This window comes from Eptesicus fuscus, chromosome 12 (genome assembly GCF_027574615.1).
Source record: "Eptesicus fuscus isolate TK198812 chromosome 12, DD_ASM_mEF_20220401, whole genome shotgun sequence".
In the NCBI taxonomy this organism is placed as follows: Eukaryota; Metazoa; Chordata; class Mammalia; order Chiroptera; family Vespertilionidae; genus Eptesicus; species Eptesicus fuscus.
In genome coordinates this window covers 34,634,168-34,652,614 of record NC_072484.1, presented here as the reverse complement: position 1 = coordinate 34,652,614, position 18,447 = coordinate 34,634,168, and the positions used below count along the sequence as shown (strand labels likewise).

The 18,447-nt window shown below is 39.7% G+C and overlaps 1 protein-coding gene across 4 annotated transcripts in view; it reads right to left on the bottom strand.

Moving 5' to 3' along the window:
• Positions 1-18,447, bottom strand: part of ITCH (itchy E3 ubiquitin protein ligase) — a 110,254-nt gene that overhangs the window by 24,326 nt on the left and 67,481 nt on the right. For all 4 annotated transcript variants that reach the window (XM_008149714.3, XM_054723631.1, XM_054723632.1 and 1 more), the window contains 2 exons: positions 12,191-12,275; positions 6,680-6,808 (listed from right to left, as the gene is read on the bottom strand). In XM_008149714.3, the coding sequence (XP_008147936.1) occupies positions 6,680-6,808; positions 12,191-12,275 (214 nt within the window). The remainder of the gene's footprint in view (positions 1-6,679; positions 6,809-12,190; positions 12,276-18,447) is intronic.

The following is an 18,447-nucleotide window of genomic DNA, read 5'->3' as shown; positions in this document are numbered from 1 at the left end:
TCTGAGTGAAAAAAGGACAGTTTTACTTTTTCCTTTCCAATCTATTTTTTTTTTCTCTTAACTCACAGCACTACGAATACAATGTTGAATGAAAGTAGTGACATAACATATCCTTGTCTTATTCTTGATCTTAAATGTGATATTGACTGTCTTTTATAAGTATTATTTCTCAGGTAAGAAAGTTTCCAAGGCAGGTGAGAGTTTATCATAAATTGGCATTGTATTTTGTCAAGTGCTTTCGTCAAATTATCATCATTTTTCTCTTTTAATCTATTAATGTGGTAAATTACACTGATTGATTTTTTATCTCATCTGAGAAAAAAAATTGTATGTAAAATCAATCTTGCATTCCTGGGATATATCCCACATGATGATAGTATAATATTCCTTTTCTATCTTGCTAAATTTAATTTGCCATTATTTTGTTAAAGATTGTTACACCTCTGTTTATATAAAGATTACTTAAAAATTTTTTAAAAAATGTTTTTGTCTGATTTTGGTATCAGGGTTATAGAAACCACATAAAATGAGTTAGGAAATGTTCCTATCTCTTATATTTTTATGACAGAATTTGAATAGGATTTTGTCACCCTCTCCAATCCGGGAACCCTCAGACATCCCTCTCACAATCTGGGACTGCTGGCTCCTAACTGCCCCCCCCCTGCCAGCCTGATCACCACTAACTGCCTCTGCCTGCCGACCTGATTGCCCCCAACTGCCCCCCTCTGCCTACCTGATCGCCCCTAACTGCCCCCCGCCAGCCTGATCACCCCTAACCACCTCTGCCTGCCAGCCTGATCACCCCTAACTGCACCCCCTGCCAGCCTGGTTGCCCCCATCTGTCCCCCTCTGCCAGCCTGGTTGCCCCTCTCTGCCCCCCCCAAGCCAGCCTGGTCGCCTCTCACTGCCCCTTCCTCGCTGGCCTGGTTGTCCCCAACTGCTCCCCTGCCAGCCTAGTCGCCCCCAACTGCCCCCCCTGCTGGCCTGGTCACCCCACGCAGCCTGCTATTCTGTCGTTTGGTCATCCCTCACTAACCCCCTGCCGGCCTGGTCGCCCCACGCAGTCTGCTGTTCAGTCATACGTCCGGTTGTTTCAGTCGTGACGGCCCCTGGCTTTTTATATATTAGGATTTTGATAAAATTTACCAGTGAAGCTATCTGGTCAAGAATTTCCTTTTTGGGAAATTATTTAATTATGAATTCAATTTCTTTACCACATACATGGCTATTCAGATTTATTTCTCCTTATGTCCATTTTGGTGACTTGTGTCTTTGAAGGAATTTGCCCATTTGATCTAAATGTTAAATTTATTGGCATAAAGTTGTTCAAAATATCATCTTATTATCTTTTCATGTCTATCGGATATAGCGATGTCCCTTCACTTTCTAATATATTAGTAATTTGTTTTCTCATTTCTCTCTCAGGTTTACTAGGGGTTATCAATATTATTCATCTTACTCAAAGATCCCACCTCTAGCTTTGTTTTCTCTATTGTTTCGTATTTTCATTTCACTGATTTCTGCTTTTATGCTTATTACCTTTCTTGTGCTTATTTGTGGTTTAATTAACTTTTCTTTTTCTAGTTTCTTAAATATTTGAAGCAGGATGATTGATTTTATACCTTTATTTTCTAATCTACTCTTTTAAGCAATAAATTTGTCTCTGAGGACTACTTTTGTTAAATCCCACAAGCTGTGATATGTTGTATTTTTATTATCAGTAAGTACAAAAGTATTTCCTAATTCTTTGTGATTTCTTCTCTGAGCCATGGATTATTCAGTAGTGTGCTGTGCAAGTCCCACCGGAACATTTTTAAGTGATGGAGAGAAATATACTTCCGTATTATATAAGCCACTATTGTTTTGAGGTTTTCTGTTATATGTACGCAAACGTAATTATAACTGAAATGAATGATCTAACATTACCTATTTATAATTTATTTCCATACATAAATCATTTCTGATTTTATCCTATCTAATAAAAGAGTAATATGCAAATTAACCATCACTCCGCTACACTCAAAAGCCACCCTCACCAGCCAATCAGGAGTGAGTATGCAAATTAACCCAACCAAAGATGGCTGCAAACAGGAGGCTTGGGTTGCCCCTGGTGATGGAGGAAGCCAAGCTTTCCACACACCTTGGCCAGCCCAGGCCTCCACTCAAAGCTACAAAGTTTCAATTATAGAAGATAAATAAATCCCAACAAAGATGGCTGTGGCCACTGAGCGAACAGGAGGCTTGGGTTTCCCCGGCAATGGAGGAAGCCAAGCTTTCCGCACACCCTGGCTGGCCAAGGCCTCCACTCAAGGCTACAAGTTTCAATTATAGAAGATAAATAAATCCCAAAAAAATGGCTGCGGCCAAGGAGCAAGCAGGAGTCTTGGCTCCGCTCCGCTCAAGGCTACAAAGTTTCGATTATAGAAGATAAATAAATACCAGATACCAGGGCCTCCGCTTGGGTCACCAGGGGGTGTGGCTGGCCTGCAAACCACCACAGGCCCCTCACCCAGGCCGCCCTATGCCCCAAGGGAACCCTCACCCTGATCCGGGACACCCTTCAGGGCAAACCAGCTGGCCCCCACCCATGCACCAGGTCTCTATCCTATCTAATAAAAGAGTAATATGAAAAAAAAGAGTAATATGCAAATTGACCATCACTCCAACACACAAGATGGCTGCCACAAGATGGCCAGCAGGGGAGGGCAGTTGGGAGAGACCAGGCCTGCAAGGGAGGGCAGTTGGGGGTGATCAAGGCTGTAGGGGAGGGCAGTTAGGGATGACCAGGCCGGCAGAGGAGGGAAGTTGGGGGCGACCGGGCCTGCAGGGAAGGGCAGTTGCGGGGGACCCAGGCCTGCAGGGGAGAGCAGTTAGGGGGGACCAGGTCTGCAGGGGAGGGTGGTTAGGGGTGACCAGGCCTGCAGGGGAGGGCAGTTAGGGGTGACCAGGCCTGCAGGGGAGGGCAGTTAGGGGCGAACAGGCTGGCAGGGGAGCAGTTAGGCATCAATTAGGCTGGCAGGGGAGTTGTTAGGGGGTGATCAGGCTGACAGGCAGAAGCGGTTAGGGGCAATCAGGAAGGCAGGCAGGCGAGCAGTTGAGAGCCAGCAGTCCTGGATTGTGAAAGGGATGTCCGACTGCCTGTTTAGGCCCGATCCCAAGGATCGGGCCTAAACAGGCAGTCGGACATCCCTTGAGGGTTCCCAGATTGGAGAGGGTGCAGGCTGGGCTGAGAGACACACACCCCATGCACGATTTCGTGCACCGGGCCTCTAGTTAACAACTAATAGGCTTGATTACCTAGTGCTGCTTTAAACATGAAAGTTTTTAATACACAAAAAGTATAAAATTAAAAAGTAATGAGCAGTCAGGATAGTCCTGATGTCAAGCCAAAGAAACTACAAGAAAAGGAAACCACAGACCAATATCAATTACGAACACTGATATAAGAATTCTCAACAAAACACTAGCATACTAAATTCACAGATTAAAAAGAGTAATATTTTAATACTTTTGACAAAGTGGGATTTATCTTAAAATGCAAAGTTGGTTCAATATAGCTATTAAAAAAATCAATGTAACCCAGCAACACATTAATAACAAAGGGGAAAAATCATCAATGCAAATAAAAGTATTTGATAAAATTCAACATCCTTTCATGATTAAAAAAAAAAAAAAACACCACCACACCACAACAAAAAACTAGGACTAGAAAGAAACTGCCTCAACAAAATATAACATATGTCAAAATCTCACAGCTCATATCATACTCAATGGTGAAAGAATGAAAACTTTCCTACTAAGATAGGGAAAAAGGCAAGGATCCCTGCTTTCACCATTTCTATTCAACATAGTATTAGAAGTTCTAGCCAGAACAATTAGGCAAGACAAAGAAATAAAAGGCATCCAAATTGGAAAGAAAGTAAGAATTATCTGTTTGAAGATATGATCTTATATACAGAAAACCCTAAAAATTCCAGATTAAAAAAATCCATTAGAAATAAGGAAATTCAGCAAAGTAAGATACAATATACAAAAATCAGTTGCATTTCTGTGAACTAATAAACTAAGAAAACAATTCCATTTACAGTAGCACCAAAAATGACAAAACAGTCTGATCAGTGTTGCTCAGTGGTTGTGCATTGACCCATGAACCAGGAGGTCACAGTTTGATTCCTGGTCAGGGCACATGCCCTGGTTGCAGGCTCCATCCCGCAGTAGATAGCATGCAGGAGGGAGCATGCAGGAGGCAGCTGATCAATGATTCTCATTATTGATGTTTCTATCTCCCTCTCCCTCTCCCTTACTCTCTGTGAAATCAATAAAAACAAGCAAATAAACAAAAAACCAACAAAACATTTAGGAATTAACAAAGAGAGTAAAAGGCTTCTACACTGCAAACTATAAAACACTGTTGAAAGAAATTAAAGGCAAATAAATGTATACATAGCCTATGTTCATGGATTAGAATACTTAACATTGTTAAGATGTCAATACTAACAAAGGGGAAAAATCATCAATGCAAATAAAAGTATTTGATAAAATTCAACATCCTGATGTCAAGCCAAAGAAACAACAAGAAAAGGAAACCACAGACCAATATCAATTATGAACACTGATATAAGAATTCTCAACAAAACACTAGCATACTAAATTCACAGATTAAAAAGAGTAATCTGTGAACTAAAAATACACATAAATACACAAAGCAAACTTCAAATTCAGTGCAATTCCTATTAAAATCCCAAAGACTTTTTCGCAGAGAGAGAAAAATCTACCCTAAAATTCATATGGAATCTCAAGGGACCTTAAAACGCCAAAATAATATTTAAAAAGAAAAATAGCCCTAGTAGGTTTGGCTCAGTGGATAGAGCGTCAGCCTGTGGATTGAAGGGTCCCGGGTTCAATTCCGGTCAAGGGCACGTACCTTGGTTGCAGGCTCCTTCATGGCCCAGGCCCTGGTTGGGGCTCGTGCAGGAGGCAACCAATCGATGAGTTTCTCTCACACTGATATTTCTCTCTCTCTTTCCCTGTCTCTAAAAATCAATGGAAAAATATCCTTGGGTGAGGATTTAAAAAAAAAAAAAGAAAAACAAAGTTGGAGGACTCACATTTCCTAATTTCAAAATTTAATACAAAGCAATAGTAATCAAAATAGTGTGGTATTGGACTAACGATAGATATGCAGACAATAGAATAGAACGTCTAGAAATAAACCCTCACATATGGTCAAATGATTTCGAGAAGGGTGCCAAAACGATTCAATGGGGGAAAGGACAGTCTTTTCAACAAATGGTGCTGGGATAACTGGATATCCATATGCAAAAAAATGAAACTGGACCCTTACCTCCATTGCAAAAATTAACTAAGAATGGATCCAGGACCTAAACATAAGTGCTGAAGCTATACAACTCTTAGGCAACACATAGAATGAAAGAAGATATTTGCAAGTGGCATATCTGACAAGGTTTAGTATCTAGAATATACAGAAAATTTCTAAATCTCAACAAAAAAACAACTCTACTTAAAAATGGGCAAAGGAAAGAAAAAAAAAGGCAAAGGACTTGAACAGACCTTTCTTCAAAGATATACAAATGCCAATAAGCATATGAAAAGATGTTCAACATCATGATTCATTAGAGAAATAAAAATAAAAACCACAATGAGGTACTACTTCATACCCATAGGATGGCATTATAAAAAACAAACAAACCAAAAGAACAGAAAACAACTGTGGGTGTAGATTGGAAAAACTGGAACCCATGTGCACTGCTGGTGAGATGTAAAATGGTGTACCTGCCATGGAAAATAGTATGACAGTGACTCAAAAACCCCCACAAAATTAGCATTTGATCCAGCAACTTCACTTATCAGTATATACACAAGCAAGGATTCAAACAGATATCTGTACCTTCATGTTCACAGTAGCATTATTCACAATAGCCAAAAGGTGGAAACAACCCAAATGTCCATGAATAGATGTGTAAACAAAAAGTGGTACATACATAGACAGAAATATTATTCAGCTTAAAAAGAAATGAAATTCTGATACAAGCTACAACATAAATAAATATTGGAGACATGATGCTAAGTGAAATAAGCACCAAAGAACAAATATTGTGTGACTCCATTTATATGAGTAGTCAAATTCATAAAGACAGAAAGCAGAACAGTAGCTGGGGGAGGAGGATTGGAGAGTTATTGTTTAATGTGAATGTCCTTAATGCTATTAAACTGTACACTTAAAATGGTAAACTTTGTTATATATGTTTTAGCATATTAATTTTAAAAAACTCTAAATAAAACATATTAAGCAAATGCATGAAACAGTTACTTTTCAAAAATGAAAAAGAAAAAGATAAGGGAACTTTAAGTTAAAAATAATAGAAATAAAGAAAATAATAACCAGAAACCGGGAATTAATTGGTGACCAGTACTATACTGATAATTTCTCAATAGTCTCATTTTTTTATTACTATGTGTAAAGATGGCAACAATATGAAAAGATAATAGGAGAAAATATTCAAGAGGGTAATAGAAATACAAAATATTTAGTGAACACAAATCTATGGGCATACAACTCAAGAAATGGTAAGAACTGCATTTCTTGCTAATTCAGATCTTTTATATCAAAATCTTGGGATCAGTTTTTCTTTTAATCTACAATGTTTGGAAAACTTACAGGGCAGATTTTCCAGTGCGGGGATCTATATAGGTGGTTGTTCTTCTATTGTGGTCCACAAAATATGGAATTCCATCCACTGTGAATCTCATTTCCCAGCCTTCAGGTAAGGGCTTTTCATTTAATTGACTAAAGAACATAGGAAAAAAATATAAACAAACAAAAAATGTTAGTTGCTTGTTGGCCAAATATAGAAACTAAAAATACACATAAATGCAGTAGGAATCCAGAAAACCATTTAGTCCAGTATACCCAGTTGTTTACTAGACTTGTTTACCTATATCCTCTTTATCCTATAAGCATGTTAACATGTCAACAGATCCATCAATCACCACTCAGTCTTCTCTTACCTTTGACTTGTATTCCCCATCTACAGAATAACCCAACTGAACACCCCATGGTAACCAAGTTCTGCCTATGCTGCCTTAGATATCTTCATGTTTGTCACTATTTTCAATCCCCTGCACCATCCTTACTCTGGCTTTATTCATCTCTTAAACTTTCACAACAGCCACCTAACTGGGTTTTCCTGCCTCTAGTCTCACTCTAGTCCTACACTCATTTATTTCATACTAGTGGCCGGGAGTACAAAATTAGTGTGGGGGTGGGGGGGAGGGAGGGGGGAAGATGTCCCTCAGCCTGGCCTGCACCCTCTCCAATCTCGGACATCCCTCTCACAATTCAGGACTGCTGGCTCCTAACCACTCACCTGCCTGCCTGCCTGCCTGCCTGCCTGCCTGATTGCCCCTAACCACTTCTGCCTGCCAGCTTGATTGCCTCTAACTGCTCCCCTGCTGGCTTGATCGCCCCTAACCACCTCAGCCTCGGCCCTGCACCCAGGACCCGGGCTTCCCTTCCTCTGGCCGGCCACAGGCACCCAGGACCAGGGCCAGCTTCGCCCAGGCTGGCTGCAGCCGCAGGGGACAGTGGGCAGGTGGCTTTGCCTGGGCCGCAGTCGCAGGCACTGGCACCTGGGACCGCGGGGTGGGCGGCTTCTCCGGCTGGCTGCAGCCCGGGACCACCGCAGGTGGCTTCGCCTGGGCCTGGCTTTGTCAGGAAGGACGTGCGGATGGTCATCTGGAAGACATCCAGTCTAATTAGCATATTACTGTTGCTTATGTATTAAAGTTCTATTTCTGCTAAGTCTAGAAGCAGCCTCAGAATCCTTCTCACCATTCATCTTAAGTCTTATGCTTAGTTGATCAGAACTAATACCTGAGGTGAAGCCTCTTACTGCAGATGTATCCCAGAATGTATGGCATCCTCTCTGCTTTATGATCCAGCTAATAATACATTGCCTCAATCATGTTGATTGAGGTCATTTTCCCCCTTTCAGTTTCTAGTAGTAGATTACCATCTATGCCTAGGAAGCAAACTGACTGTCTCCATGTAGATCGCAAAATAAGGTATTTTTCTCATCAATAAAATTTCATTCTTTCAGCATGAGTAGCGTAATTTTGTCAACAACGTATTGAGGTAGTAAGTTTATAACAAACTGAGTGAATTATTGTTTCAGGTGCTGGGCTGTGTCATACAGATTTCATTTTATCTTTGCAACAACTCTATACAGTAGGTACTATAATTATACAGATGAGAACACTGAGGTATAGAGAGATCAGGTAACTTGTCCAGTAAAACCTGAAAGTGGCCGAGTCTCGTTTCAAGTCCATGAGCCATGCCCTTTAACCATTATACTCCACTCAGTATTGTGCTGGAGCCTGTTCTTTCAGGCTCACAAATTTTCAGGAATTTTGCAAGCTGGTTGTTAAACATGGTCATTATTAAAAATTGAATTATATAATCTTAAAAGTGAATAAATTACATTAAAACCAAAGGTAATACATACTCTAAATTCATCACTTCTCAATTATGTACTATACCGTTCTGACTCTTGACATTATTTATATCTTTTGGGTCTTTCTGGTGGAATAGAATAGTGTATTACTGCATGTTTCTCCTCAGCTCTGCATTTAGTGGCATCACATTAGCAGCTGAAACCAGCCATGGATGGAGAATTTATGCCACAGAAATTGGCCGATACTATCAATCAGGGTTTTGTTTTCTTTGATTGAGAGCCAGTTGTTAAACATTTACCAGCACAACACTGACCACATTGGTGGCGGTGGTCTCATCAGAATGTGTTATATTATGCAGATGAAAATCTATTTAAACAGACTTGATATAGATATTTTCAAAGATGGAAGAATTGTTCCTGTCAATATTTTAGTTGATTCATATCTTCACTGATTGTCATCACTGCAAAGTTTTCAGTCCCCACATGGATTGCTGGATACACTATGTCTTGCCCTGTCCCTGTCCCCGCCCTTTCTAGCCTTTGTTACTTTAAGGACTCTAGTTTTCCATTTATATGTTTAAGTACCAACCTTACCTGCTTAAAAATGTAAGCTTTTAACACTGCTCTCTCTGTTCCCTATCCTTCAGATGAAAAGTGGAGTTGGGTTGGGGCAGCAGAGAGAAATTCAGAAGGGGAATACTGGAGTAATGACTGCAGTGAGAGAAGAGGGAACCTATCTCCTGGGCTGCAGGCGCTGGCACCCTGGACCACAGGGCTGGCAGCTTCTCCGGGTGCCTGTAGCCTGGGACCCCAGGGAGGGTGGCTTCTCTGTCAACTGGGCCGCGGCCAGCTGCAGGCCCTGGCGCCCGGACTGACTGGTGCCTGGACCACGGGCGGGTGGCTACTCTGGCTGGCTTCGGCCTGGGACCTCGGGGCGGGTGGCTTCTCCGTCTCCGGGCCACAGCCAGCAGGAGTGGGGGTGGGGGCGGGGAACCTAGATGTGCTCCATGCATCTCTTGGTGACCAGTTGCGCACACAGCCCTGCCCAACCTGTTGAACTGTCGTTACTGTGACAAAGTAACAGACAATTTGCATATTACCTCTCTCTCTCTCTTTTTCTCTCTCTCTCTCTGTCTATATATATATAGAGATTGCTGACAGAGCACAAAAATAGAGATCTTACCAAATTAGTTCTCTCCTTAAGGTGCTATCACTGTTCACCACTATCAATGATCTAAACTGGATGTGAGGATGACGTGGCTACAGCATTTGTCACCCCATTGACAGGAGTTGAAGGCATTTAAGCTCACTGTTTTACAGAGCCACTGTTGCAGACAGGAACAACATTTTCCTTAAGTGTACTTTGGAAGAACAAAAGGCTGAGAACATTGCACAGAACAGTATTTTTTAAACTATGTCAAGAGGTTCAGAACATTTAGCTGTATTCACAGAACTGAGTGCAATGTCAGATAAAACAGACTACCAAAATGTTAAAAAAAAGGTAACACTTCTCATTTGTTGTAACTGTATCTGCAAGACAGACTTAGTAACAAGTTGTTGTCTTAAAAACAAAACAAATGGAATAGAACTGGGTCATTTGTATTAAAATATGATTCTAACTTTAGTTCTGAAACTTTAAAGGAAAAGGGGGAACAAAAAATGGTAGTAAATTACAGTAAGGTCACATGGTCTATTCTATCCTTAGAGATAGAATTTTAGAGAGGAATTAGAAGTGCTACTTTTTAAATTCTTAAATTCTTCCTTTAGGGGAAATTAAAAATATTTTAGTTAAATACCACAACTCCATTAAAAAAATGTTGTGATTTGTTGGTACCCAGAAATGGATTTTAAATTTAAAGCATGCCTTCAGAATAGCAGTTCTTAGAACTGTGAGCCATGAACGTGTGAAGTGAAGAATTAACACACCTAAACAGACAGCCTTTGCCCCGGGCTACTGGGAGCTTGTTTGCAGGCCTCTGCAATGTCCTGCCTGTCAGGAGTATCTCTGCTGGGAGGCTTTGAACACCCAGACAGTTAACAATGTATTTTCTGATGGAGACTTTGGGATATTCCTATCACTTCTGACCTCTGGCATAACTGAAAACTAACCCAAACTCTGGGAAAGGTCTGGAGAGTAAACGTTAGCCACATAGGCAGGACACGATGGAACCTTAATAAAAACTCTGGATACCAGAGACTCAGGTGAGATTCCATGCTTAGCAACACTCCACACATACTGTTTCACATTAATTCTGGGTGTTTGGAACCCTCTCAGATTCTTCTCTTTTCATTTTTCCTTCTGTTAGGTCTAATTTGTATCCTTTTCCCTGTAATAAATGTGACTGAGTACAAGAGGGTTCAGTGAGTTCAAGTCTCTCTGGTGAGTTAATCAAACCTGAAAGTGGTTGTGGGGACTCCCAAATTTGTAGCCAGTTGGTCCCAGCTATGGCTAATGTCTGAAGTGAGGGCAATCGTGTAGAGACTGTGCTCTCTGACGGTATACCTTGCCAAATTTCTTGCAGAATGGAATCTTTCTGGCAGTCTGCTAAATACATAGTATTACATATTGTTATGGGCTGAATTATGTACCCCCTGCAAATTCTTATGTTAAAGTCCTAACCCTCAATACCTCAGAATGTGACCTCATTTGGAAATCACTGCAGATGTAACTAATTCAGATCAAAATGGTGGGCCACTAATTGATTATGACTAGTATCCTTACAAAAAGGGAAAATTTGAACAGAGCGAGTGCCATTTCAAAACGGGAGTTATGCTACCACATGCCAAGGAACCACCAGGAACTAGGAGAGAGGCCTGGAACAGGCCCTTCCCTACTGCCTTTAGAAGGACAGCCTTCCCAACACCTTGATCTTGTAGCTCCTCAACTATGAAACAAATTTCTGTTGTTTAAGCCACAAGTACTTTGTTCAGACAGCCTTAACCAATTAATATACATACCATTACATAATGTTACAAAGAAAAGCAATTCTATCTACATAGTTATTAAACAGCAAAAAGACAAATATAATAATAATGTGACTTTTATTAATATACTAGAGGCCCAATGCACGAAATTTGTGCAAGAGTAGGCCTTCACAGCCCTGGCTGCCTCAGCCCTTGCAGCCCTTACCCCTGCCCACTAGTGGTTCCAGAAGGTCGTTCTGGAAGGTCGTTCCAATTAGCTTTTTATTATATAGGATTAACTAGCTAATTCTTGTAATGATGTATGTAAACAATATTTTGATATATCTGCAACAACTGCAGAATGATGATCTCTATTGGGGGCAAAGTCCTAGGCATTGCTAATTCTACTCTGGTTGTACCTTACAATCACAATGGAAATTCAGATAAAGGTTAATGAAACCGAATGTTTAATTTTTTTCTCCCTAAGTCACAAGCTCCCTGAATTTTATCCAATGGATCCCAGGTTGCAAAACCTTGCTTTAGAGTTACTTATCTGGTCTTACTAATAATAAGCAGGGTTTTTTGAATACTTAAATGTATTGGCAAAAGCCAGTGATTCCCCCCCCCCCCATACTCTCAAGAAACCCACATCCATTATATTAAATAGTTTAATTTTTTTCCCTTTATAAGATATGTGAGTAATGTTTAAGGCTCTGGCGAAATAATATATAACTGATCTTTTTCATAACTGAATCAGAAACAGGGTACAATCTTTAAGAGTTATTTATAAACCAGTAAACAAAAGTTCTTACCCTTGACTTCTGGGGTCTTCCCATTGTGTAATACGAGTGTTGTGGTTGACAAAATATACTCTACCATTGCCATCCGTTCTCTTTTCTTAAATTAAACAAACAAACAAAGCAAAGCATTAGAGCTGGCATAGTCTTCTTCTTCAAACTAAAATAATAAGATGAGCTGAATTTGCCCATTTCTCATTATACTGTTGATTTTGTAGTTTTTAAATCACAACTTTACAAGGTTTATTATTTCACTAATAAATTTACATACACTAAAGTTATAAAAATGTGATTACATCCTAGAAGCTAAACATACTTAATTCACAATGTCCTGCTCAAAGAATCTTTCTGCTCAATCCAACTAACAATAGCACAATTAATTAACCATTTTAACTTTTCAGAGATGACTTCATTTATCCTTAACAGTCCCATTGGGTAAGTGATTTTAGTTTATTTTGAAAGAAACTCAGACAGTGATTTGCCCAAAATTTTAGAATTAAGTGGCAAGTGACAGGATGGAAACTCAGGCCTTCATTCAGACATTTTTTCCCCATACTATACTATCTCATTTCTTAAAACATAATGGGGATAATATAACTTAATTGTTTGTTACATGCTTGGCATTATTCAACTATGAAAGACATTGTTTCAAAATACTGTATGTCCTATTCCTTAATATACCCAGCTCCAAAATCCTAAATATCTATAGTAACTTCCTGCACAAGGCTGGGCAGCAGGGCTCAGTTCTTTCATTTACTGCTTCTGAAGTTGCTGCTTGTCTTCCTCCCCCTGCCTGTTGCTTTAGGATTCTCGTTTTCTTGTTCCCTTTCTAGAAATTTTCCCTGCCTCCCTGAGCTCTCATTAAGGTCTAGAAGACATGTGGAGTTATTTCCTCCTTTATTAACCAAATAGTTTTGAAATTTTAATATTAATACCGTTCTGAACTATTCACACTTCTGTGCTCCATTACCAATTAATTCTTCAAAAGATAGGTCTTATATCTGAATTTTTTAATTTGGCCAAAATGTCTCAAAATAAATAAGTGAAGTATTACAGAGTATACATTCCATTCCAACTTTATGAAAAACATTTTCTAAAAATTAGCAATTTTCAAACAAAATTTTGAACTTAATTCCATGCTAAGAAGTCAAATTTTATCTCCTGTAGATTGAAATGTTGTATCTATTTTTTTTAATTTTTTTTAAACTATATTTTTATTGCCCTAGCTGGTTTGGCAAAATGGTTAGAGCATCGGCCTCGGGACTGAAGGGACCTAGGTTTGATTCAGTCAAGGGCATGTACCTCAGTTGCAGGCTTGATCCCCAACCCTGGTCAGGGTTTGTGTGGGAATTAATCAATCAATGTGTCTCTCCCACATCAATGTTTCTCTCTCTCTCTCTCTCTCTCTCTCTCTCTGTCTCTCCCTCTCCCTTCCACTCTCTCTTAAAATCAATGGGAAAATATCCTCAGGCAAGGATTAACAAGTATATATTACTGATTTCAGAGAGGAAGGGAGAGGAAGAGATAGAAACATCAATGATGAGATAATCATTGATCAGATGCCTCCTGCACGCCCCCTACTGGAGGATCAAGCCAGCAACCCAGACTGGGTGAACCATGACTTCCTGGTTCATACATTGACACTCAACCACTGAGCAACACCAGCTGCTGGGCTGTATCTATTTTTAAAATAACATTTATTTAGAGACTTTGGATCTTTCTCTAAGCAAAGTATTGCAAGATGAGTCTTAGGCCAAATTATATAGCCTTGTCAAGTTAATATTTGTGGTTTTTTAAAATATATTTTTATTGATTTCAGAGAGGAAGGGAGAGAAACATCAATGATGAGAGAAAATCAATGATTGGCTGCCTTCTGCACGCCCCCTACTGGGGATCGAGCCTGTAACCCCAGCATGTGCCCTTGACTGGAATTGAACCCGGGACCTTTTAGCCCCCAGGCTGATGCTCTATCCGCTGAGTCAAACCAGCTAGGGTAAGTTAATATTTGTTAACTTTTAACATTACCTCTAGCACTGCTTCCATGATTTCATGTAGCAGTGATGATATAGGGAGTCAGAAGGGGCATGTTTTTCAGTATCATGAACCCATTCCTGACATACCGGTACTTTCTTCTTTTTTTAAAAAAAAATATTTTTATTGATTTCAGAGAGGAAGGGAGAGGAAGAGAGAGATAGAAACATCAATGATGAGAGAGAATCATTGATTGGTTGCCTCCTGCATGCTGGGGATCGAGCCCGCCACCTGGGCATGTGCCCTTGACTGGAATTGAACCTGGGACCCTTCATTCCACAGGCCAATGCTCTATCCCCTGAGCCAAACCAGCTAGGGCCATATCAGTACTTTCTATTAGCTGAGACTAAAATAGAAACAGAACTCCAGGTGTACATGATATACAGAAAAATGGTACTCTGCATCTTGTGACAAAATGAATATTAACATTGGCTTGGCTGATCATGGCATCTTGAGTGTGGAAACATGTAATCAAGTTTAAAATTGATTCTGAGGCAAAAAGAAGCACCCACTTACTACAGCTGGCTACATGACAACAAAATAAGTTCACGTTCTTGGCAGTCACATTAAATTTTAAAAATTAAAATATATTTGCAGAATCTGTAAATTTTTTTATTCCAAAGAATTTTGCACAGTAATATTTTTCATCTAAAAGTAATACACTAAGCATATATTCATCTTTTATCTGCCATGTAAGTTCAGGTTTTAGGACCAGAGATTTTCTCTTCAAAAGCAAACATGAAGGGGAGAGATCAACCAAAGGACTTGTATGCATGCATATAAGCATAACTAATGGACACAGACACCAGGAGAGTGAGGGCATGAGCGGGAGGGGGGGGGGCCGCCAGGGGGAGGATAAGGACACATATGTAATACCTTAATCAAGAAAGAAAAACAAAATTAAAGGATAAATGCAAGTATCCAAAAAAAAAAGCAAACATGAGGCAAGATAAAGTTAATAGAAAACTTATTTTCTATTATGTTCTAAGTATATACTGTTGATTTAAGAGTTTTTTGGAAGAGGCTGTGAAAAACAAAATTTCAAAGGTGGATGGATGTACTTGCAAATTCAAGGCTCATCTGTTCAATGAGAGGAAGAACTGTGGCTGTAGAACTGATTTCTTTGTTGAAAAATCACATGATAAACAATACTGAAATTACTGAACATCAAATCTGAATGCACATCAGAACACTTCCTGACTTGATGAATAAAACAGTAAAAAGGGGAAGCTTCTTGTTCTCTGTATTCTTTCACAGCAACTCCAAAATAAGAAAATATCTTTATCCTTGAAGGGTAAACCCAGCTATATACAAAGGCCTGTTAGACTACATTTTTTGAACCAAAAAACTCCTTAACCAAAACTATTCTTTGTCATCCAGCCTTTATAGTTTGCATGTGCTAAAAAAATCTTCACAACAGTAATGTCTGTCCTAGCATTTAAAAATCTGAAAGGGTGAGGAAATTTAAATATGTATGGTGTCACAAAAATAAGGCTGTCAATTTCATAACGTAAACACAGTATAAACTAGGATTTTATTTCCTGGGCCAATCCTGAGGATGTGATGTGGATCTCATCTGTCACAGTACCAGTATTGTCACTGGTTCCACAAATAAGGCATATGCCCCCAAAGCAGACAACCCTAAGCAGTGCTCAGTCTGAGTAACAGAATAATCATAAACTCATTTAGGAAGGGGAGCACACTTCAATTTCAAGGACTGTGACACCTAAAAATAAGCAGAATGTATGTAAAACAAACAAGGTAATATTCTTATAATCTAGATAAGCTGGGACTGGGTGTTTAGAGGAAGTATTTTAGGGAGATGATGGCTAAAGTAAAAATAAGAAAGATTCTGATAAATACATAAGGCAAGGACCAGCTGTAGGAAAAGCTTTTTTAATAAAGGCAATGACTGTAATTCATGCTTCTATGAAGAAGCAGCAATTTTTCTTGCAGCTGCTCTGGAGGAGTAAATGGTCTGTGTTTCTGACAAAAGCCATTGGATCATGGTTTTTCTGTAATAAAATTAAAAGGTTAAATACATATATCCTTTCAGTGCTTCAATTTCTCCTTTGCAACACAACATAGACAAACTCAAGAAGTAAAGCGGAAAAATCCATAAATTTCTGGGAATTCAATCTGACAGATCTTATTCAAGATGCCTGATAAGGGCCACATCCCCTCTTCTAAAGTACATTCATATCAACCATACACTATCCATACTCTGAGGCTCCAACAGAGCCTAAAGACTCCTTAGCAGTAACTGCCAGGCTTTGGTGGAGACAGAAATTTATAATTTTCACATGTCCAGATTTTATTTCAAGCTGGTAACAATAACAGTTATAAGTATGAACAATTATATATTTTTTACTTTCAGGAGCATTAAGGATAAATAACTGCTTAAGAGCAATGCGGTTTCTCAAAGGCAGGCTTATATTATACAGCCGGTATCAGTTATTGACATATGAATTTTTTTCCTCCATTCCTCAGTAATGTAATGCTAAAGCAATCTATCTTAGGGACCAATGCTTCCCAATAAGACTAAAAATATTACTTTCTGAAGTTACCCAAATATTATGAAATATCTACAGCTCTGTTTCCATAACAAGCTATTCTTTGCTATTTTCCACTTTCTATATCCTCTTTGGCTTCTGTGAAAAATTGTTTCTACAATGCCATATAATATCTTCTGGAAAATTGCTACAGTGTTATGACATATAACACTATAGAACAGAATCTGGTGTATTAACTAAGTTTTAATAATGAAGTACCAAATGTACTCAGTAACAGACCATGCTCATGTGATGTGCTCGATGGTATATAACAGAAAGTCACCATTCTTACACGTGCCCCTTCCACTGTTTTTTCAGGTAACATCAACTCAACCACACTCTGAAGCATCAATGTGATCAAAATATTTTTTTCAAGTTTTTTCTTTTGAAATATTATTCACAGATGTGGCAAAAGTCATTCAAAGAATCTCATGAACCTTCAACCAGTTTCTCACAATGGTGACACCTTATATAGCTACTAGAGGACCGGTGCACGTATTCATGCATCAGTGGGGTCCCTCAGCCTGGCCTGCAGCATCAGGCCAAAACCGGCTCTCCGACATCCCCTGAGGGGTCCCGGATTGCAAGAAGGTGCAGGCCAGGCTGAGGGACCCCACCAGTGCATGATCGGGGCCAGGGAGGGATCTGGGAGGTTGGCCAGATGGAGAGGGACTGCAGGAGGGCTACAGGGCGTGTTCAACCCATCTCACTCAGTTCTGATTGGCCGGAGCCCAGCAGCAAGTTAACCTACCGGTCGGAGCGTCTGACCCCTGGTGGTCAGTGCAAGTCATAGCGACTGGTCGACTGTCTGCCCCCTCATGGTCAGTGCACGTCATTGCGAGCGATTGAGCGGCCTTAGCATATCATTAACATATTATGCTTTGATTGGTTGAATGGATGACCGAACACTTATCATATTAGGCTTTTATTACATAGCATAGTACAGTGGTTGGCAAATGGCGGCTCACGAGCCACATGCGACTCTTTGGCCCCTTGAGTGTGGCTCTTCCACAAAATATCTGTGCGATTGAAATGCACAGTGTGATTGAAATTTTGTGGCCCATGCGCAGAAGTCGGTTTTCGGCTCTCAAAAGAAATTTCAATCGTTGTACTGTTGATATTTGGCTCTGTTGACTAATGAGTTTGCCGACCACTGGCATAGTACAATATCAAAATCAAGACACTGACAATGGTAAATTACTCTTAACTACAGACTTTATTTAATTTTCACCAATTTTTAAAGTTGAATTCATTTATGTGAATGTATAGTTTTATTTACTTTTACACCATGTATAGATTTGTGTAATCACCACCATTACACAACTCTATGCCCAGCAGGTGTGTCTCAATGGCTGACTGGGAACCTATGAACCAAGAGCTCCTGGTTCAATTCCCAGCCTGCACAGCCCAGGTTGCAGGCTTGATCCCCAGTAGGGGCTGTGTAGGAGGCAGCCATTTGATGATTCTCTCTCATCATTGATATTTCTATCTCTCTCTCCCTTTCTCTCTCTGAAGTCAATAAAAATGTATTAAAAAACAAACAAACAAAAGAACTCTTCCACTATCACATAAGAACTACTTAAGTTACCTCCTGTGTTTGTACAGTTATCTTGGATCTTTCTCCTGGTACCTATTAATCTGTTTTGCATATCTAAAGTTATGGCATTTTGAGAGTGTTATGTAAATTAA